General features: G+C 46.8%; 3 protein-coding genes across 3 annotated transcripts in view; all 3 read right to left on the bottom strand.

Moving 5' to 3' along the window:
* LOC123346954 (olfactory receptor 2AP1-like) overlaps positions 1-1,675 on the bottom strand; it is a 44,962-nt gene extending 43,287 nt beyond the window's left edge. The window contains exon 1 of the mRNA XM_044984390.1: positions 1,583-1,675. The gene's annotated coding sequence lies outside the window, so the exon portion shown is untranslated. The remainder of the gene's footprint in view (positions 1-1,582) is intronic.
* A 9,772-nt stretch (positions 1,676-11,447) lies between these two features.
* Positions 11,448-12,419, bottom strand: LOC123346958 (olfactory receptor 6N1-like). Its single transcript, XM_044984394.1, has one exon. The coding sequence runs from the start codon at positions 12,417-12,419 to the stop codon at positions 11,448-11,450; it is 972 nt and encodes a 323-aa protein (XP_044840329.1).
* Positions 12,420-20,807: 8,388 nt separating this feature from the next.
* On the bottom strand, positions 20,808-21,742 carry LOC123344831 (olfactory receptor 6P1-like). The gene has a single exon (XM_044981308.1). The coding sequence runs from the start codon at positions 21,725-21,727 to the stop codon at positions 20,843-20,845; it is 885 nt and encodes a 294-aa protein (XP_044837243.1). The 5' UTR covers positions 21,728-21,742; the 3' UTR covers positions 20,808-20,842.
* Between the last annotated feature and the right edge of the window lie 256 nt (positions 21,743-21,998).

Consider the following 21,998-nt stretch of genomic DNA (forward strand, 5'->3'; position numbering starts at 1 on the left):
CATGAGAAATAATTCTTCTGTTCTACTCTGCGCTAATTAGGCCTCAACTGGAGTACTGTATCCAGTTCTGGGTGCCACATTTCAGGAAAGATGTGCACAAATTGGAGAAATTTTAGAGAAGAGTAAAAAAATAATTAAAGGTCTAGAAAACATGACTTATGAAGGAAAATTGAAAAAATTGGGTTTGTTTCGTCTGGAGAAGAGAAGACTGAAAGGGACATAACAGTTTTCAAGTGTTTAAAAGGTTGCTACAAGGAGGAGGGAGAAAAATTGTTCTCCTTAAACTCTGAGGATAGGACAAGAAGCAATTTCAGCAATGGAGGTTTAGGTTCGACATCTCGAAAAACTTCCTAATAGTCAGAGTGCTTAAGCACTGGAATAAATTGCCAAGGGAGGTTGTGGAATCTCCATCGTTGGAAATTTTTAAGAGCAGATTGGAAAAACATCTCTCAGGGATTGTCTAGATTAGTGGTTCTTAAAATTTACTACAGCCAGAACCACTGTGGTTCTCAACATATACTCTCGCACCCCTTATCAAAAATTGCTGAAGTAGGTCAATTCTTTAAACCTAGATGAATCATAACTAGAGAATGAAAGAGAATTATATATTTATTTTAATTTCGCAGTAAAATTAAGAATACATGAAAAAATACATGTTTTTTAAGTTTACAAGCTCAGTGACTCTTCTGCTGTTGCTTTTGTTCAATGATGTGTGAGAAAGAAGGAACTTTTTTTGAAATAGCCACACACGCTATCACTTGCATTTAGGCAGTTTCTGGCCTTTGTTTTGATGTGTAAGAGTGATGAAAGTTCAAATGGCACAAGGATCTCCCGAGCTGTCTTCGCCACTTGTGGAAACAGTGCTATTTGAGCACACAAGAAATTCTCAAGCGTCATTGTCTCAATAATTGTACTGCAATTAGCTTAAAAACTTGAAAATAATTTTTTGTTTGTATATTACAGTAATCTTTAATAAATGTATAATGTTAATAAATACATAGGTTTGATGAAACAAAGTAATTGTACTTACGTGCCTGTGCTTAATTTCAATGATTTACCTTCTAAAAAGATCTGGCATCCCCAGAAAGGACACCTCACACCCCCACGTGGGGCATGCACCCCAGGTTAAGAACCACTGGTCTAGGTAATACTTAGTCCTGCTTTGAGTGCAGGGGGCTGGACTAGATGACCTCTCGAGTTCTCTTCCAGTTCTCTGATTCTATGATTGGGGCTCACTCTAAGCCGGATCCTCAGCCGGTGTAAATCAAGGTAGCTTCATTTGTGTCAGTGGAGTAGATACTCAACTTAGGACCTGTCAAAAGATGTGGCTCTCACAGTCCATGTCTGTGAAATTGTGCTATGAACACTGACTGGCACTGCGGTGGGAAGGAGAGGCTAAAAGTGTTAATATTCACCTGAAGAAGAGCTCTGTGTAGCTCAAAAGTGTCTCTCATTCACCACCAAAAGTTGGTCCAATAAAAGATATTACCTCACCCACCTTGTCCCTCTAATATTCACAAATCAAAGTCATGCCCCTGTTTAGAAGGTGGTATAGAAATGCAGTCAAGAAGACGGTGCTCACCTGTAACTACAAGACAACCCAAGCTTGAAGTGATGAGCCCTTGTTTCTCAGGGTTCGGCAGCCAGGACTCAGGATTCTCAGCTGAGGTTCTTGATGCTCCTCTTTCTGCAGAAACTGGGAGAAGGTAGAATGGGGAACTTCTGATTTCCCTAATCCTTACTCCAAAAACAGGGAGAACATACAAGAGAATTAAAAGGTGGGTGTAGTGGGGTGGCTGCCCCATTTCTGCCCTGAAGGGGTTAAAAGCAGTCCTGGAGAGGGCTGCGCCTGGGTAAAAGGGATTAAGAACAGCTGGGGAAGCTGAGTGAATCGCCTACCACAGCTGTGGACAGCTCAGTCAGGGTCCAACTGGCCCTTATAAGAGGGCTGTGGGCCAGAAGCAAAACACCCACTCTCTCTAGCTTCTTGAGAGAGAAGAACCTGGCTGCCTGGGAGCTGAGAAGGGCACCTGCGGTGGAGCAGAGCTGGGGAAGGGCAGAGGGAGCTGGGGAACTCCAGCCAGGTAAAACCCCAGGCTGCAGGCCTTGCTAAAAGGGCCAAATAGGTACCGGGGCTGCAGAGGGGCAGCCCAGAGACAGGCAAAGGCAGCAGGTCCTAACCCCCTTGCCGATGATGAGTGGTTTACAGATTGCAGTCTGCCCCAGGGAGGACTGGCAATAGCCACTGAGGCAAGGTGACGATAGAGGGTGGGGGTTCCCTTGGGAGGGGAGACCCAGAGTGTGGGGGCACTTCCAGGGGGCAGCACCCCAAGAAAAAGGAGCACCAGGGTCTCAGACACCAGCTAGCAGAGGGCGAGACACTAGCCTGCAGAGGGCGCTCTGGGCTGGAAGAGCTAATGCCCGAAACAACCAGCAGGAGGTGCCGTGCCAGTGGGTCTTCCGCCCCCCGCCCCCCACAGCGGGCAATTTAAAATCTATAAAGTGAAATACTTGTTCAGCCCAATTGCAATTAAACTGTGGAACTCACAGGGATGCTGGCAGATCAAGTTCTAGCTCATGCCAAGGTACCCCCTTTTTCAGCAGGACACTAACACATACAAAGGTGGAATCAGTCTGGCTCACTTGTGTGTTAATATTAATAAAATAGGTACTAGAATTATTTAAAAAGGGTATAATGTTTGGACTCTCTTGAATGCTGGTCAGTTGCTGCCTGCATTAATCTCCCCTGTAATGTCTGTTCCATATTGTAATTTAATATTTGAGCGGTTGTAGTGAGCTTCTGTGAGTATGAATCACCACACAGGAGAGGGACGTTAACGAGTGTGAAGAGTTGCTCTTCCACAGACATTAAGCCTCTCCTGAAAAAGGAAACTCATCAGTACCAGATAGGGTGACCAGATACAAGTGTGAAAAATCAGGACAGGAGATGGAGGGGTGCGGGAGGGGAATAGACACCTGTATAAGACAAAGCCCCAAATATCGGGACTGTCCCTATAAAATGGGACATCTGGTCACCCTAATACTGGGTGGGCAATGGGTGGATATTGCAACTGTAATCTCCCTACAACTGGATTGAGAAACAATCAACAAAAGGACTAGAGACTTATTGTTCTGCTCTCCTTCCTATGAAGATGAATCTTGGAAGTGGATTGAGTTTGCAGCTCAGAGCAGATGGCAGGAGGGGGAGAAAATCCCCAAACAAAAGGAATTAGGGATCTCTATGCTGATTGGATACTTGGGGCAGGGTTTTTCTAGACATTAGCAAGAGATCCCCAGCTCCTTAGCCTGAGTTAGTCCTAAAGGTCAAATACAGCTTGCTGCTGAGAGAAGCCTGTATTACCTCTTGAAACCTGAGACTGTGACTCATTCATGGGTCTGTTTGCTTGCTTTAACCTTGTAAATAACTCTCATTTCCTTTTCCTATTCAATACAACTTCCTATACAGGAGTTCACTATAGGATTGGCTCCAAGTGTCCTCTTTGGTGTGAGGCCTAAAGAGCGATTGACCTGGGGGATGTCAGGAGTAACCTGAATATTGCTGTGATCCTTGCCATAAGGGGTCGTGTAACAAAGATACGCTCACCTGGGTGGAAGGACAGAGCAGCGCAGCTAAGGGGAATTTCTGGGGAGACTCTCTCAAGGCTGTTAAAGTGTCTGAGGAGTTTGCACTCGGTGCAGTTGGTAGGTGAAATCTAAGTTTAGATCTGACAACCAATGAGGGCTTTGTGCCCTGGTTTGGAACTGTCTGTCCTGAGTTTGGCACTCACACTCTTGCATCCCCATTGGGAGCATCACACTCACTGCCACAGGAAGTCATTGATATGAAGGACTTAACTATATTCCAGAAGAGATTGGATGTTCCTGATAGCCATATGAATATCCAGAGTTATCATAATAATGGCAACAATAGAGATTGGCTTAAGCCCCAAAGCATGAGGTTTAATATCCATTTCAAAACTAACTATTATAGACCAATATGACACATGTGAGGGGAGATTACCCCAGAACTGCTATTGCAGTGTTCTTACATTTGCCTCTGAAACATCTAGTACTGCCTGCTCTCAGAGAGCGATACTGGAGAGAATGGCCCTTGGGTCTGATCTAATCTGGCAATTCCTATATTACTACATTCTCCTAGAGCAATTCAGAGAAACCCCAAATTACAGTTAGTTCAATAATCTGCTCTTTTGATATTTCAGTCTCTCACAGGCTGTTCCATGAAAAAAAGCTGACCTGGCGCAGATTACTTCATAACGCTTTTTGGTGAAGATCGATACAAAAATCATTTGAGAGGATGTTGTCAAACTGTCTATAGGATTGCAACATTAATTCTAATAAAATATTAGGACACCCAATTCCTAAGTGGCTTCAAAATCTCAACCATAGCACCTAAGCAATGTCTATATCTTGTTTATTCCCTGGGTTCAGCTGACTCATGGATTCTCTTGCAAACTGCCTGACTCAGATACAGTGAAAGAGTTTGTTATTTACTTTTAACTAAAATCATCTATTTTTCAAATTCCCTCTCATCCTCCTAATTTCGTTCTTACACTTTACCCACTTCACAACCCATTTTAATATTCCTTTTTATCAGCTTAACTTAGTTTTGATTTCCATCATTCTATTCCAGGCTTCACCTGTGTCTCTCTCCAACCAAAGTTGGTCCAGTAAAACAGGGGTCCCCAACCCCCGGTCCGCGGCCCGATACCGGGCCGCAGCCTCTTACAAACCGGGCCGCGAACCGACCCAGTGGACCTCCCGCAGGCATGCCTGCGGGAGGTCTACCCGAGCTGCGGGACGAGCGCTCCCTCCGCAGTCATGCCTGCGGGAGGTCCGCTGCTCCCGGGGCTCCGGTGGACCTCCCGCAGGCATGACTGCGGACGGTTCGCTGGTTGCGCGGCTCAGCTGGACCGCCCGCAGGCACGCCTGCGGGAGGTCCACCGGCTCCGGTTGAGCTGCCGCAGGCATGCCTGCGGGCGGTCCAGCTGAGCCGCCGCAGGCATGCCTGCGGGCGGTCCAGCTGAGCCGCGCGACCAGTGAACCGTCCGCAGTCATGCCTGCGGCAGCTCAACCGGAGCCGGTGGACCTCCCGCAGGCACGCCTGCGGGCGGTCCAGCTGAGCCGCGGGACGAGCGCTCCCTCTGCCGGTCCCTGGTCCTCAAAAGGTTGGGGACCCCTGCAGTAAAAGATATCACCTCACCTACCTTGTCTCTCTAATATCCTGGGACCAACACGGCTACAACAACACTGCAAACAATATTCACAAAGCACATTCATGCCCCTGTTTGGAAGTTGGTATAGAAATGCAATGAGGAAGAGGGTGCTCACCTGTAACCACACGACAGCTCAAGTTTTGAGGGATGACCTCTTATTTTTCAGGGTTTGGTGGCCAGGACTCAGTTTCTTCCACTGGGGTAACTGGGTCTTATTATTCAGTAGAAACCGGATCTGCTCAGCAAAGACACCTGCATTTACCTGAATGGACGAGCAGCTGCTGCAATCTGTCTTAGAACATTGATGAGCTGGTGCATGTGATCTATCTTTGGAAAAAGGGCTTTCCTTTGATTTAATAAGTGTAAATGCTCTCTCATATTTGTATTCTTTCTTCATGCTTTTCATATGGTCCCACTTCAACCTTTCTCCCACTTGGTTCATTTTGTGCCTCCAAAGCTTTGTAGCTAACAATGCCCAGCGTGATTTGCAATTATGCAACTCCCACTGAACATCATTTTTAGTGTAATGATCCTTCGAGGAAAATATTTTAGATCATGGTGTAGACATGCGGACTCACCTCTGTGGCGCCTCCTGCTGGTCTCTCAGGGAATTAGCTCTTTTACCAGCCAGGAGCACCCTCTGCAGGCCGGTGACACTCTGCAGGCCGGGTCCTCTGACTCCTGTGTCCCTCCCTCGACCCCGGTGCTCCTTTAACTGGAGTGCTGCCCCCTGGCATTACCGCCACAGTTCTGGGTCTCCCCCTTACAGGGGAACCCCCAACCCACTATCCCCACCTCGCCTCACTATCAGGCTACTGCCAGTCATTATCTAGCCCCCATGCTCTTGGGCAGAGTGCAGTATCAGCCTACTCATCACTGGCAAGGTTGGGTTTGGACCTGCTGCCTTTGCCTATCCCTGGGCTGCCCCCTGCAATACCCAGTACCTGTTGGTCTTGTGCTAGGCCGCAGCCTGGGGCTTTCCAGGCTGGAGCTCCCCAGCACTGTTCTACTCAGGTACCCTGCAGCCAGGCCCATCTCCCTCTACAGGCAGAGGGAGAATGACACTTCCGGCTTCCCTGGCCTTCTTATAAGGCCCTGTTGCTCAGTTTGGTGCATGGCCCCAGCTGCAGCCACTTCCCCCACTCAGCCAGCATTTTACCTTGCCCAGCCCCAGCCCTCTGCAGGGCTTTTCCAACCCCTTTCAGGCTGGAGCGGGTGGTCACCCCGCTACACATGGACAAACACCAGCTTACATTTTTGGGAGATGCCTGTCCAAGGTGATGGCCATTTATAATGTACTTGCACTGCCCCTTTATTAGTAGTCAAGAGATGCTGCCATCTAATGGGCATTTTTGAAAGTAGCTGCCCATATCTCACGCTTACAACATGCTGCCACCTAGTGGCCATTTTAAAGTATAAACTTTCCCATTATTATATTGCCTACTGAAATCTTGGTCACTGGTCAGTATTTCTGACATCCCTCTCTCATTTCCTCTACTCTGCTACCATCTAGTGAAGATGTTCCAGAATGACAGCCTGTTGCTCTCCTTTCCTCTATGGATTCTTCTTGCTATAGCTGACTCTTACACTTTCTTGACTCTCATGGCACCTGTTAGCCGTTATTTAGTATAACTAACAGCCCATAACTCACTCCATAACATCTGCTACTAGCCACAGTTCACTACGCAGCACAGAGGTCCTCTTCTCTCCAGTGCTCTCTGCTCAACACTTATACACCATTATACAACTTCACCTCACTTTCCACTTCCCTCTGTTGGTCATTTGGCAACATAATGTCTCCTTTCTTGCCCTTCCACTTTGGCTGGTGTCCATTGGGTCAGTGTTGTCTGTTTAAGTGGAAGGGACGGAAATGGCTATAACCATGGTCACATCATGGAGTTTTTAGCTGGGTATCAGGTGGAGCGGAGACAAAATTTTAACCAGTGTTTTTATATCAATAAAAAAACCAACTATCAGCTGTTTGACAGACCTGACCCTAGGAACAGCCTCAGATACCCTGTCAAAAACCCCAGCTGGGTCAAAAGAACAGACGTTCTGGGTCCGATCAATGGTCCATCTAGCCCAGTATCCTGTCTTCCAACAGTGGCCAGTGCCATTGGCTAGGAACAGTATTCCTGCCCAATCTGGCTAATACCCATTGATGAATCTATCCTTCATTAAACTATCTTTGGGTCTCGGCAGTCCCTGTGCTCTGGCTTGTGAGTCTACCTCTTTGTTTGCCCAACCTCCTCACCTCCAAGGGGCCAGTGAGCCTGGAGCTATTGCTTTGCTGGAGCTGGTCACAGCCACGCGTAGCCAAGATAAGAGCTATGAAGCTGTTCCTGGTGACGTGTCAAAGGGTCACTGCTGGACCTAGCGGATTGCATCCGGCCTGTGTGAGTGCAATGGAGGTGGTTGGTTTGTGTAGGCAAGAGAGAGAGCTTGGGCCACTGAGCCTGATGTAAGTCTTGAGGCCCGAACCATAGTCAGCAAAGTCCAGCCACGCCATGAACCAAAGTCAGGCCATGTATTACAGAAGATGCTTACAAGTTTACTGTCCAGTACATGACGTTGGCAAAGGTATTACTAGCGTTGCTAATACACAGGCACTCCTAAGAAGCAACAGACACTGGGTATGTGTGTGAACACACTCCAGGAGATTAGTATGATTAGTCAGAACATATTGTTAAAGATCATTAGTATGGTATGAAAAGTATAGGTGGTTAGAATATAGCCCTCAAAGGACGCAGCATTTTGCTTTTACTGCCTTTTCTTCTCCTTTAATGATGCAGCAAACAAAGGTCACACTGATCCAGCATTTATTGATAAAGGATTCAGAAACTGGCATAGTGCTGACAAATGTTTTAAAAAGCACCAACTGTCAAAATCTCATGTGTTGAACCGTTCTTCACAGTCAAGTTTTAATGAAGGGAAACCTATTGGTGTTTTGTTGGATGAGTGCAAGCAGGCTTATCTGTCTAAACAAGAAGAAGAACGGTGCCATAACCGAAGTGTAATGGAGTGACTGACTGACATTGTTATGTGTCTGGCAAAAGGTGGGAGACCATTCATGGGTCACAGTGAAAAAGCTGACAGTTTTGAGAAAGGTTTATTTCTAAATCTTGTCAATATGCTCCAAAAATAGGATCCCGTAATGGCAAAGCATGTGCAATAATCTCCTCGAAACGCTACCTATCTGAGTAATCGCATCCAAAATGATTTAATTGTGGCATTGCACAACGTTGTGCAACAAAAGATTGTGTCTTCACTAAATGGAAACATGGTCTCAATAATTGCCGACGACACTTCTGACTGTGGACACCATGAACAGTTGTCCGTTGTGGTTCAGTATTTTGACAATGAAAAATATAGTCCAGTTGAACATTTTGTGTCTGTTCAGAGACTATTAACAGTTGATGCTCAGTCAATTTTTGACCAGTTAAATGACATCCTTGCCTTCATGGAGGGGAGTGCTGTGCAACATGCAGTAATGGAGAATATTTCACAAGAAGTAAGATCCCAGCTGAAGACTTTGAAGTCACTGTCAAACACAAGATGGGCATGCAGAGCACAAGCAGCGGCTGCTGTAAAACAAAATTACTCCTTCATTTTACAAGCTTTACAAGAGATTATCGAAATAACTCACCTTGCTGACACTAAAATAAAAGCCAGGGGCCTTATCCATGAACTAAACTCATTCAAGTTCAGCTTTGCCCTTCACATGATGCACCCTATTCTCCAGATGGTGGTAAAAGTGAGTAAGGCTCTTCAAGCTCCAGAGCTCAACGTACTTACTGCAATGACAGGGGTGAAAAGCTTGCGTTAACTCTTTGGCTGCGATGAGAAGTGGCCAAGAACATTTTCAATCTCTTCTCAATGACAGTGTGAAAGGAATGATATATTGATTCCCCCAGTTAAGAAGCGAAAAACATCCACTCGTATTGATGACACATTTGAGTCCCAGCATCACTTTGATACAATAGAGGAGCAGGAGAGAATAACTTCATTTTACCCACTCCTAGACTCAATGATTACCAGCATTGACCAGCAATTTGAAGAGGAGACTTGTAAAATTGTGACTGCAATGGGAAAACTGCCGAGCTTAGACGTTGGCAGGGACGATATGAGAATCATTGCCAACAAATGTAAAGTGTCCTTGGATGAGTTGGAAGCTGAAGTCGGGTCGCTTTGGGGTCATGACGGATCTGTTCCTAAAGGTAGCACTACGAACACCACCAGAGAGTGTCTTGATTGGCTAAAGCAGGGGGCGGAAACCTATGGCACACGTGCCAAAGACGGCACGAGAACCGATTTTTAATGGCACGCTGCTGCCTGCCGGAGTCCTGGCAGGCAGCCGCGTGCCATTAAAAGTCCAGTCGGGCCCGGCCCGGCCCACTCTTCTCTGCCCTCCACTCCCCCCACTCCCTCCCGCGGGGGCAAGGGGAAGGGGGCAGAAGCTTGGTTCTACCGGCTCCCCTGCCTCTTCCTGCAGTGTGCTGGGTTCCTGCCCCTCCTTCTGTTCTCTGTCCCTCCCTCCCAGCTGGCCGATCAGCTGATGGCCATTGCAAGGGAGGGGGTCGGGGAGGAGCTCCCGGCTGAGGCAGAGAAGAAGCAGAGGAGGGCCTTGGGGAAGCAGGGGGTGGAATAGGGGCATATCCCCTCCAGACCCCTGCCATGAGCACCCCACGACCCCAAATGGGAGCTGCCCAGGTAAGAGCTCCACACCCAAACCTCCTGCCCCAACCCTAAGCCCCCTCCCTCATTTCTTTATTGCCTGTGACCTGTCCCTGACTTTTACTATAAATACCTGTGACAAAATTAATGATCTGGATAATGGGAGCGATTTCACTCACAGCAAGTTTGCAGATGACTCTAAGCTAGGAGGAGAGGTAGATACGCTGGAGGGTAGGGCTAGGGTCCAGAGTGACCAAGACAAATTAGAGGATTGGGCCAAAAGAAATCTGATGAGGTCCAACAAGGACAAGTGCAAAGTCCTGCCCTTAGGACGAAAGGATCCCATGCACTGCCCCAGGCTGGGGACCAACTGGTTAAGTGGCAATTCTGCAGAAAAGGACCTGGGGATTACGGTGCACGAGAAGCTGGATATGAGTCAGCAGTGTGCCCTTCTTGCCAAGAAGACTGATGGCATATTGGGCTGCATTAGTAGGAGCATTGCCAACAGATCAAGGAAAGTGATTATTCCCCTCTATTTAGCACTGGTGAAGCAACATCTGGAGTATTACATCCAGTTTTGGGCCCCTCACTACAGAAAGGATGTGAACGAATTGGAGAGAGTTGGTTCAGAAGAGGGCAATGAAAATAATTAGGGTGCAGGGGAACATGACCTCTGAGGAGAGGCTGCGGGAAGTGCGCTTATTTAGTCTGCAGAAGAGAAGAGTGAGGTGGGATTTGATAGCAGCCTTCAACTACCTGAAGGGGGGTTCCAAAGAGAATGGAGCTTGGCTGTTCTCAGTGGTGGCAGATGACAGAACACGGAGCAGTGGTTGAATATTAGGAAACACTATTTCATGAGGACGGTGGTGAAGCAGAGGAATGGGTTACCTAGGATGGTGGTGGAATCTCCACCCTTAGAGGTTTTTAAGGCACGGCTTGACAAAGCCCTAGCTGGGATGATTAAGTTGGTGTTGGTCCTGCTTTGAGCAGGGGTTGGACTAGATGACCTCCTGTTGTCTCTTCTAACCCTAAACTTCTATGATTCTTTGAAACCTTAGCCTTACTCAGAAATATTACTATGGAAACTTAAGAAAGTCTGAATTCGAATACAAGACTTTATTATCTTACGTAGAGAAACAATGAACAAGGGATATACCCAGGGATTTATTTTCATTGTTAGTGGATTTTCTGCCTTACACAATGTCAGCTCTGTGTGGTTTCAGACACTGTACACTCCTCACAGAGGCTGAACATTTAGCCAACACCCTGGAGAAAAATACCCTCATACTGTGTGTATCAGTGCTGAACATGAGAGAGTGACAGAGCTGTCAGCTCCTCACTTTCCTGGAAGATGTGTTACATGGACACAGCGGGGGACAATAAAGACTGTCTCAGTAACTCCATGCAGATCATAGCCTTTTCTTTTTCTTTTCTTATTCCTTTTGTTTTTCACATTAGTGCTGAGATTTTCAATGGGAGATTTCAACTTAATTTTAATGGGGGCTGATTGCCGGGCAGCTTTGAAAACCTCAGGCTAAGTTATTCTCTAGGAGTCTCTGCACATTTGGTGATAGGAACAAATTTACTGACTGCTTTGCACAAGGCTTCCTTGACCTCTCTGTTTCTCAGGCTGTAGATGACGGGGTTTACCAGGGGAGTCAGGACCGTGTAGCAAAGAGAGACCACTTTGTTCAGATCTCGCAGTGTATCATGTTTTGGTAGCAGGTACGCAATCATTATGGATCCATAGAAAATTGTCACCACAATGAGGTGAGAAGAGCAGGTGGAAAAGGCCTTTTGTTTCCCGGTGGTGGAAGGGATTCTCAGGATGGTGGCGATGATGTACACATAGGATGTCAGGGTTAGTAGGAATGGAGGCAGGGTGAATATGGAGGCTATTATGAAAGCCAGCAATATGACCAGGTGGGTGTCACTGCAGGAGAGTTCCATCAATGGGATGGTATCACAATAGAAATGGTCAATTTCATTTGGGCCACAGAATATTAAGTGTGATAGGAATAAGACAAAGATGGCAGTAACCAAACAGCCATTTAACCATGACCCAGCAGCCAGCTGGAAGCAAACCCTGCTATTCATAAGAGTTGAATAGTGCAGGGGTTTACATATCGCTAAATACCGATCATAAGACATCGCTGCTAGGAGATAGCATTCTGTACATACCAGAGAACCACAGAAATACAGTTGTGTGAAGCAGCCACTGACTGAGATGGTTTTGTCCCCAGTCAGGAGACTGGCCAGCATCCGGGGCAAGATGGTTGAGATGTAGCAGGTCTCCAGGCAGGACAAGTTGCCCAGGAAGAAGTACATGGGGGTGTGCAGGTGCTGGTAAGCCACAACGAGCACCACGATGAAGGTGTTCCCAGCCACGGTTGCCATGTAGATCACTTGGAACATCAGGAAGAGAAGAATTTGCAGGTCAGGGAGATCCCCAAATCCCAGAATGATGAATTCTGTGATGGCCGTTTGGTTTCCCCAGTCTCTGTCTGCCATGGTTTTAGTCCAGGAACAATAACACACTCTGTGCAATTGAATTGGAAGAACATAGAGTTAAAAGTTAGTCAAGTTTTATTAATTAATTCCATAAGTATTCGGAAACTCTCCTTCCTGTCCTGATTATAGGCTGCAATTTTAAACCTAAATGTAGAGTTCAGAGCAAAGTGCCAGAAGTCTCAATTTGAGAACAGAACATTTGTAGTCCTGTAGACCAGCCTCTGCCATGATCAGAGCAATCACTACTGGAACAGCCCATATCTCTGGTACCTGAGTACTGATATAACAGATCAGACTATTTCTTCATCCACCATTATATGCCTTTAGTGACATCATAGAGCTTAACAATTATGCTTAAATGCTGTATTTCATTTTTGACAATGACCAGAATCACACCGTGTGTTAGGAGTCAAAATCAAACAACTAAAATCTTGGACTGAGTTTTTTCAATGCAGTGTAGAGATCTTAGGCACCAACCTTCTGTTAGATTTATTTCCATTACTTCTAACAATATATCCTGATATATTCAGCATTTCAGTGCCTTGTAGGAAAAAGAACAATTTTCTGCCCCCTCACAAGAGATCAGTTTATGTCATAAAATATGAAGTGGTGTAAATTCTCCCTTAGTTCCTCTGGTGGTGATGCTGATGTGGTGAGGGACTGGCAGTGCCTTCACTGTTTCCTGACATTGACTATGTAGCAGTAATAAAATACAGCTCTTTGGAGGGTGGGTCTTAGGAAGGAGCAGAACCAGGCTGATGTGCAACCCTAACTGGGGACTGACCCTCCCCACTCCATAATGATTGTGGGATGATAATACAGGAAGAAGAAAGTGCTGGGGCAGAGGAGGGGAAGGGGGAAAAGATGCTGTCCCTGACCTCGGTGTCTAGAAACAATCTGGCATGTGTGATCTGGGGTAATAAGACTCTATCACCACTCACCCCCCCCCATTGGGGCACACATGAGCCAGATCTTCTGCTGGTTTAAATCAAGGCAGCTCCATTTTTGTCAGTGGAGCAGATCCCCAACTGAAGACCTGTAACAAGACATGGATCTCAAGCTCCAACTCTGTGAAAAGGTGCTATGAACACTGACAGGCACTGTGGTGGGAAGGTGATGCTAAAACTGTTTGAATTCACCTATAGAAGAGCTCTGTATAGCTCAAAAACTTCTCTCATTCATCAACAGCAGTTGGTCAAATAAAAGATATTACCTCACCCGCCTCATCCCTCTAATATTCACAAAGCACATTCATGTCCCTGTTCAGAAGGTGGTATAGAAATGCAGTCAGGAAGATAGTGCTCACCTGTAACCACAGAACAGCCCAAGCTTGAAGTGATGAGCTCTTGTTTCTCAGGGGTCGGCAGCCAGGACTCATGATACTCAGCAGAGGTTCTTGTCTCTCCTCTTTTTGCAGGAACTGGATTTTCTCAGTGAAGAGACCTGCAGTTACCTGAAGGGATAAACTGGTGCATTTGATCTTTGTTTGGAAATGGGGCTTCCCCTTTGATTTACCAAGTATAAATGCTCCCTCATATTTGTATTCTGTCTTCATGCTTTTTAATATGGCCTCTCTCTAACCTTTCTCCCACTTGGTTCATTTTGTGTCTCCAAAGCTTTGTAGCTAACAATGCCCCATGTGACTTGCAATTATACAAGTCCCATTGTACATAATTTTTTAGTCTAACGATCCTTTGTGGAAAATATTTTATATCATGAACAAACACCAGCTTCCATTCTTGGGTGATGCTTGTCCAAGGTGATGGGCTGTTATAATGTACAGTAGAACCTCAGAGTTACGAACTGACCAGTCAACCACACACCTCATTTAGAACCAGAGCTACACAATCAAGCAGCAGTAAAGACCAATAATAATAATAATGATAATAATAATAATAAAAATTAAAAGCCAATACAGTACAGTACTGTGTTAAACATAAACTACTAAAAAAACTAAAGAGAATGATTAAAAAATGTGAAAAGAAAACTTTCTGTGCTTGTTTCATTTAAATTAAGATGATTAAAAGCAGCCTTTTTCTTCTGCATAGTAAAGTTTCAAAGCTGCATTAAGTCAATGTTCAGGTGGAAACTTCTGAAGGAACCACCATAATATTTGTTCAGTTACAAACATTCCTAAGTTAGGAACAACCTCCATTCCCATGGTGCTCCTAGTTCTGAGCTTCTCCTGTACTTGTACCGCCCCTTTATTAGTATTCAAGATATGCTGCCATCTAGTGGGCATTTTTGAAATAGCTGCCCATAACTCAACCATACGGCTTGCTACCACCCACTTTCCCATTATTGTATCGGTCGCTGAAACCTGTCGGTCACTAGTCAGTCTTTCTGACCTCTCCCCTCCCTCACTTCCTCTACTATGATGCCATTTAGTGTCCATTTCCCAGCATGACAGCCTGTTACTCTGCTATCCTGTAGTGCATTCTTCTTTTTGCTTTCCCATTCTTGCCTCTTATTTCACCTGGTGCCCATTATTTAGTAGAACAGCCCATTTCTCACTATTTAACATCTGCTTCTATCCACATTCATTACATAGCACAGAGGTCCTTTTCTCTTCAGTGCTCTTTACTCACCACTTATACACCATGATACAGCTTCACCTCCCTTTTCACTTCCCTCGGTTGGTCATTTAGCAACCTAACATCTCCTTTCTTGCCCTTCCACTTTGGCTGCTGTCCACTGGGCAGCACCGCTACACCTGTCCCATTCCTCTGCCCTCTAGTGGCCCTACACAGCATAATCTCATCTTGTCTCATTTCTTATCTACTGCTGGATGAGCACTGTTCCAAATTATAGCCACTAGCAACCAAATCACACATCATGATTGCAACATTAGTGGTTACAAGAGCACGTACAACAGCAGCAGCTTTCAAAGTATTAGCAGGGGTTTCCCATCCATCCCCTGCATCTGTTTCCAATGTAAAAGCGTAGATTGACCCTACCATCGAATCCCCATTGCTCTCCAGGCTGAGATTCTCAGAGGCGTCTATGGAAGTTAAGTTTCAGAGTAGCAGCCGTGTTAGTCTGTATCTGCATCTAAGAAGTGGGTTTTAGCCCATGAAAACTTATGCTCAAATAAATTTGTTAGTCTCTAAGGCATGGTCTACACTACACGTTTATACTGAATTTAGCAACGTTAAACCGATTTAACCCTGCACCTGTCCACACAGCAAAGCCCTTTATATCAAAACAAAGGGCTCTTAAAACCGATTTCTGTACTCCTCCCCGACGAGGGGAGTAGCGCTGAAATCGGTATTGCCATATCGGATTAGGGTTAGTGTGGACGCAATTCGACGGTATTGGCCTCCAGGTGGTATCCCACAGTGCACCATTGTGACCGCTCTGGAAAGCCATCTGAACTCGGATGCACTGGCCAGGTAGATAGGAAAAGCCCCGTGAACTTTTGAATTTCATTTCCTGTTTGGCCAGTGTGGAGAGCTCACCAGCACAGGTGACCACGCAGAGCTCATCAGCACAGGTAACAATGCAGTCTCCTGAGAATCGAAAAAGAGCTCCGGCATGGACTGCATGGGAGGTACTGGATCTGATCGCTGAATGGGGAGAGGATTCTGTGCTAACAGAACTCTGTTCCAAAAGACCAAATGAAAAAATATTTGAAAAAATTTCCAAGGCCATGATGCAGAGAGGCCACATCAGGGACTCAGTACAGTGCCGTGTGAAAGTTAAGGCGCTCAGACAAGCCTACCAGAAAACCAAAGAAGCAAACAGAAGGTCCGGGGCAGGGCCGAAAACATGCTGCTTCTATGCCGAGCTGCATGCAATTCTAGGGGGGTCTGCCACCACTACCCCACCCCGTCCGTGGATTCCGAGGTGGGGGTGGTAATCGCAGCCATGCCTGAGGATTCTGCAGATGGGGAAGAGAAAGAGGAGGAAGAGGAGGACGAGCTTGCAGAGAGCACACAGCACTCCATTCTCCCCAATAGCCAGGAGCTTTTTCTCACCCTGACGGAATTACCCTCCCAGCCCTCCCAAGCCCACTATCCCAGACAATGAAGCCATGGAAGGGACCTCTGGTGAGTGTACCTTTGTAAATATAAAACATGGTTTAAAAGCAAGTGTTTTTTAATGATTAATTTACCCTGAGGACTTGGGATGCATTCATGGCCAGCACAGATACTGGAAAAGTCTGTTAACTTGTCTGGGGATGGAGCGGAAATCCTCCATGGACATCTCCATGAAGCTCTCCTGGAGGTACTCCAAAAGCCTTTGCAGAAGGTTTCTGGGCAGCGCAGCTTTATTCCGTCCTCCATGGTAGGACACTTGACCACATCATGCATGTAGCAAGTAATCTGGTATCATTGTATGACAAAGCCTAGCTGCGTATGGTCCCGGTGTTTGCTGGCACTCAAGCAACATCCGTTCTTTATCTCGCTGTGTTATCCTCAGGCGAGTGATATCATTCATGGTAACCTGGTTGAAATTCAGGAATTTAATTAAGGGGACAGAGATGGTTGGGCTGTTTGCCTATGGTTTAAAAGAAATCCTTCCCTGCATTTAGCCAAGCAGTGGGAGGAGGAGAGGGTGACGGGCGCTGAGCTTTTTTGCGTTTGGCTAGCTGGGATCTTCCCTGCTACCAGCCACGCGGTGCGGGGGAGGGTGGCTAGCAGCGATCTTCCATGATACCAGCCACGCGGTGGGGGGGCGGGGGGAGGGGTAAAGCGATCATCCCAGAGAATTGGATGGGGGCAGTTCTGGTGCTGCACATTAACAGGAAAGAAGCAGCACTCAACGGGCTTTGCTTGCTATTTGGGAAAGGAGGGCGCTGGATAGATGAAGGCTGCAGAAGCCGAAAGACAATGGCTTACCATGGCCGCATGCAAGCCAAATTCTGATGCCCGGACCTGCGTCTGTGATTTCTAACACCAAAGCTGCAGGCACTGAATATTAAGATGAAAAATGCGAATTTGTAGTGAGATCACATGTGCTATGTAAGGTGAATAGTGTTGTTCACCGTGAAAAAGTATAATCATTGTTCTGTAAAATGTATCTTTTTAAATACTTCTCTCCCTTTTTTCCCTCCCTCCTGCAGCTGCAAATTTTTCAAGTCTCCCTTCTCCGTCCCGAAGGCTATCTCAGATAAGACGGCGGAAAAAAAAGACGCGAGACGAAATGTTCTCGGAAATCATGGAAGTGACCCGCAATAAAAGAGCTCATCTGAATGAGTGGAAGGACGTGGTATCAAATTACAGGAAAGATGCCAGTGACCGTGAGGACAGGAGGGACGCTCGAGATGAGAGGTGGCAGCAGGAAGATCAGAGGAGGCATGATGCAATGCTGGGGCTGCTGCGTGATCAAACGGACATACTCCAGCATCTGGTGGAGCCTCAGGAACAGCAGCAGGATCACAGAGTGCCGCTGCAGCCCCTGTATAACCGCCTTCCCCCCTCACCATGTTCCTTAGCCTCCTCACCCACCAGATGACTAAGAACGCGTTGGGGGAGGCTCCATGCACCCACCCATTCCACCCCAGTGGACAGCCCAACCACAAGGCTGTCATTATTTTGAAACTTTTTAGTGGCTTTTTCCTTCCCTCCTATCCTCCTCCCAAACCGCACCTGGGCTACCTTGTCAGTTCTCTCCCTCTTTTTATAATTAATTAATAAAGAATACATGGTTTTTAACTGAGAGTGACTTTATTTCCTTAGGAAGCTAGCGGTAATCGAAGGGGGAGGGTGGGTGACTTACAGGGAATGAGTCGATCAAGGCGGGGGGCGGGTTCATCAAGGAGAAACAAACACAACAGTCACACCATACCCTGGCCAGTGATGAAACTGGTTTTCAAAGCTTCTCTGATGTGCACTGCTTCCTGGTGTGCTCTTCTAATCACCCAGGTGTCTGGCTGAGCGTAATCAGCGGCCAGGTGATTTGCCTCAGTCTCCCACCGCGCCATAAAGGTCTCCCCCTTACTCTCACAGAGATTGTGGAGCACACAGCAAGCAGCAATAACAATAGGGACATTGGTTTGGCTGAGGTCTGAGTGAGTCAGTAATGTGCACCAGCGTGCCTTTAAATGGCCAAATGCACATTCTACCACCATTCTGCACTTGCTCAGCCTGTAGTTGAACAACTCCTGACTACTGTCCAGGCTGCCTGTGTATGGCTTCATGAGCCATGGCATCAAGGGGTAGGCTGGGTCCCCCAGGATAACTCCAGGCATTTCAACATCCCCAACTGTTATTTTCTGGTCTTGGAAGTAATTCCCTTGCTGCAGCCATTTAAACAGAGTAGTGTTCCTGAAGACGCGAGCGTCATGAACCCTTCCTGGCCATCCCACGTGGATGTTGGTGAAATGTCCCTTGTCATCCACCAGTGCTTGCAGCACCATGGAAAAGTACCCCTTGCGGTTTATGTAGTGGGTGCCCTGGCGCTCCGGTGCCAAGATTGGGATATGGGTTCCATCTATTGCCCCACCACAGTTAGGGAATCCCATTGCAGCAAAGCCATCCACTATGACCTGCACATTTCCAAGAGTCACAACCTTTCATAGCAGCAGCTTAATGATTGCTTTGGCTACTTGCATCACAGCGGCCCCCACAGTAGATCTGCCCACTCCAAATTGATTCCTGACTGACCAGTAGCTGTCTGGCATTGCAAGCTTCCAGAGGGCTATCGCCACTCGCTTCTCAACTGTGAGGGATGCTCTGATTTTGGTATTCTGGTATTCAGGGGAAAGCAAGTCACAAAGTTCCATGAAAGTGCCCTTACGCATGCAAAAGTTTCACAGCCACTGGGAATCGTCCCACACCTGCAACACTTTGCGGTCCCACCAGTCTGTGTTTGTTTCCCGGGCCCAAAATCGGTGTTCAATGGCTAGAACCTGCCCCATTACCAGCATGCTCTCCAAAGCGCAGGGGCCCACAGTTTGAGAGAATTCTGTGTCCATGTCCTCATCACTCTCGTCGCCACGCTGCCATAGCCTCCTCCTCCTCGACTGGTTTCACAGGTTCTGGTTCAGCATTGACTGCACAAGAATGCATGAGGTGTTTACAACGTCCATGATTGCTGTCTTGAGCTCAGCAGGGTCCATGCTTGCCGTGCTATGGCGTCTGAACAGTTCACCCAGGGAAAAAGGCGCAAAACAGTTGTCTGCTGCTTGCACGGAGGGAGGGGTGAGGCTGTACCCAGAACCACCCGCGACAATGTTTTTTGCCCCATCAGGCACTGGGATCTCAACCCAGAATTCTAATAGGTGGGGGAGACTGCGGGAACTATGGGATAGCTACTCACAGTGCAATGTTCCAGAAATCGACACTAGCCTCGGTACATGGACGCACACCGCCAAATTAATGTGCTTAGTGTGGCCGTGTGCACTCGAATTTATACAATCTGTCTTTAAAAAACGGTTTCTGTAAAATTGGAATAATCCCGTAGTGTAGACATACCCTAAGGTTCCACAAGTACTCCTGTTCTTTTTATGGAAGTTAATCCCATTTCAAAGTGATTTGGTGCCTAACTCCATTAGGTCCCTTGGAAAATCCTTTCCATTGCGTTGGAACCCTTCCGTCATCACCGTGGCGCAGGTCCCCTACATCTGTCCAAGCCCTGACGTGCTCCCAGTGACTGAGCCAGCACTGCCGTGTTAGGCAGCACAGGAGTTCTGCCCGTTGGTAAGTGGTAGCTTTGCAAGGCACTTGAGAACTAGCCCTCTCGGGGCATGTGCTTGTTGCAGTGAATTTTGGGGATACTCATTGAAACAGGTCCCCTCCCTTTGAACTTCTCTGTGCAGTTAGTGGAAGAAAAGCAGCTGGTGCCCTGAAGGGCTGCAGGCAGAGTCCCTAATAAGTGACCATTTGACAGACCCAACTGCAGAGTTGGTCTCAGTTCCATGTGTGCCCTGGAAAACCACAATCTTGATCTGGACAATCCCAGTGGACATGGCACGTGCATCTACTTCTCTGTGGTTGCCCAACCTCCTGCCTCTAAGGGCCCAGTGAGCCTGGAGCAGTTGCTTTGCCGGAGCTGGTCACAGGTAAGAGCTATAATACTGTTCCTACTGAAGGGGCTAGGGCCTGGTTGTTTGTGTCCGGCCTGTGTGAGCGCAGTGAAGGTGGTCAGTTTGCAGAGGGCTATGCAGGCAATAAGCACAATTTCAGGGGTGGCAGATTTCCCAAGCTTACGTCCCCACATATGCAACACCAGGAGTTACTATTTCTATTGTCCAAACTTTTATTTAGATCAAAAATGGCTGTTTTATGGATAAAATTTTGTCTCCACTCTGCCTACTGCCCAGTTAAAAACTCCATGAAGGAAACATGGTTATGGCCATATCCCACCCTGATCCTTCCGCTGAGATGGACAACACTGAGTGCTGAGATTTTCAAAGGGAGTTTTCAACTTAATTTTAATGGGGGCTGATGGCTGAAATCACCCAGGTAGCTTTGAAAACCTCAAGTTACATTATTATGTAGGTGTATCTGCACGTTGTTGTGAAAGCCACATTTACTGACTGCTTTGCACAAGGCTTCCTTGACCTCTCTGTTTCTCAGGCTGTAGATGAGGGGGTTTACCAGGGGAGTCAGGATCGTGTAGCAAAGAGAGACCACTTTGTTCAGGTTTTTCAGTGTATCGCATTTCGGTAGCAGATACACAGTCATTATGGATCCATAGAAAATTGTCACCACAATCAGGTGAGAGGAGCAGGTGGAAAAGGCCTTTTGTCTCCCAGTGGTGGAAGAGATTCTCAGGATGGTGGAGATGATGCACATGTAGGATGTCAGGGTTAGTAGGAATGGAGGCAGGGTGAATACACAGGCTATTATGAAATCCACCAATATGACCTGGTGCGTGTCACTGCAGGAGAGTTCCATCAGTGGGATGACATCACAATAGAAATGGTCAATTTCATTTGGGCCACAGAATATTAACTGCGATAGGAATAAGACAAAGATGGTAATAGTCAAAAAACCATTTAACCATGACCCAGCAGCCAATTGGAGGCAAAACTTGCTATTGATAAGAGTTGAATAGTGCAGGGGTTTACATATCGCTAAATACCGATCATAAGACATTGCTGCTAGGAGATAGCATTCTGTAGCTGCCAGAGAACCAAAGAAATACATTTGTGTGAAGCAGCCACTGACTGAGATGGTTTTGTCCCCAGTCAGGAGACTGGCCAGCATCCTGGGCAGGATGGTTGAGGTGTAGCAGGTCTCCAAGCAGGACAAGTTGCCCAGGAAGAAGTACATGGGGGTGTGAAGGTGCTGGTCAGCCACAATGAGCACCACGATGAGGGTGTTCCCAGCCGCGGTTGCCATGTAGATCACTTGGAACATCAGGAAGAGAAGAATTTGCAGGTCAGGGAGATCCCCAAATCCCAGAATGATGAATTCTTCGATGGCCGTTTGGTTTCCCCAGTCTCTCTCTGCCATGGTTTGAGTCCAGGAACAATGAAACACCCTGTGCAATTGAACTGAAAGAACATAGAGTTAAAAGTTGATCAAATCTTGTTAAATAATGCCATAAATATTCAGAAACTCACTCCCTCTCCTGGTTACAGGATGAAATTTTAAAACTAAATGTAGATTTAAGAGAAAAGTGCCAGGA

The sequence above is a fragment of the Mauremys mutica genome, chromosome 12 (assembly GCF_020497125.1).
Source record: "Mauremys mutica isolate MM-2020 ecotype Southern chromosome 12, ASM2049712v1, whole genome shotgun sequence".
Lineage (NCBI taxonomy): Eukaryota > Metazoa > Chordata > Testudines > Geoemydidae > Mauremys > Mauremys mutica.

Coding starts and splice junctions, on each gene's coding strand:
- LOC123346958 (XM_044984394.1), bottom strand. CDS start 12,419: ATGGCAGACAGAGACTGGGGAAACCAAACGGCCATCACAGAATTCATC.
- LOC123344831 (XM_044981308.1), bottom strand. CDS start 21,727: ATGTTCCAAGTGATCTACATGGCAACCGCGGCTGGGAACACCCTCATC.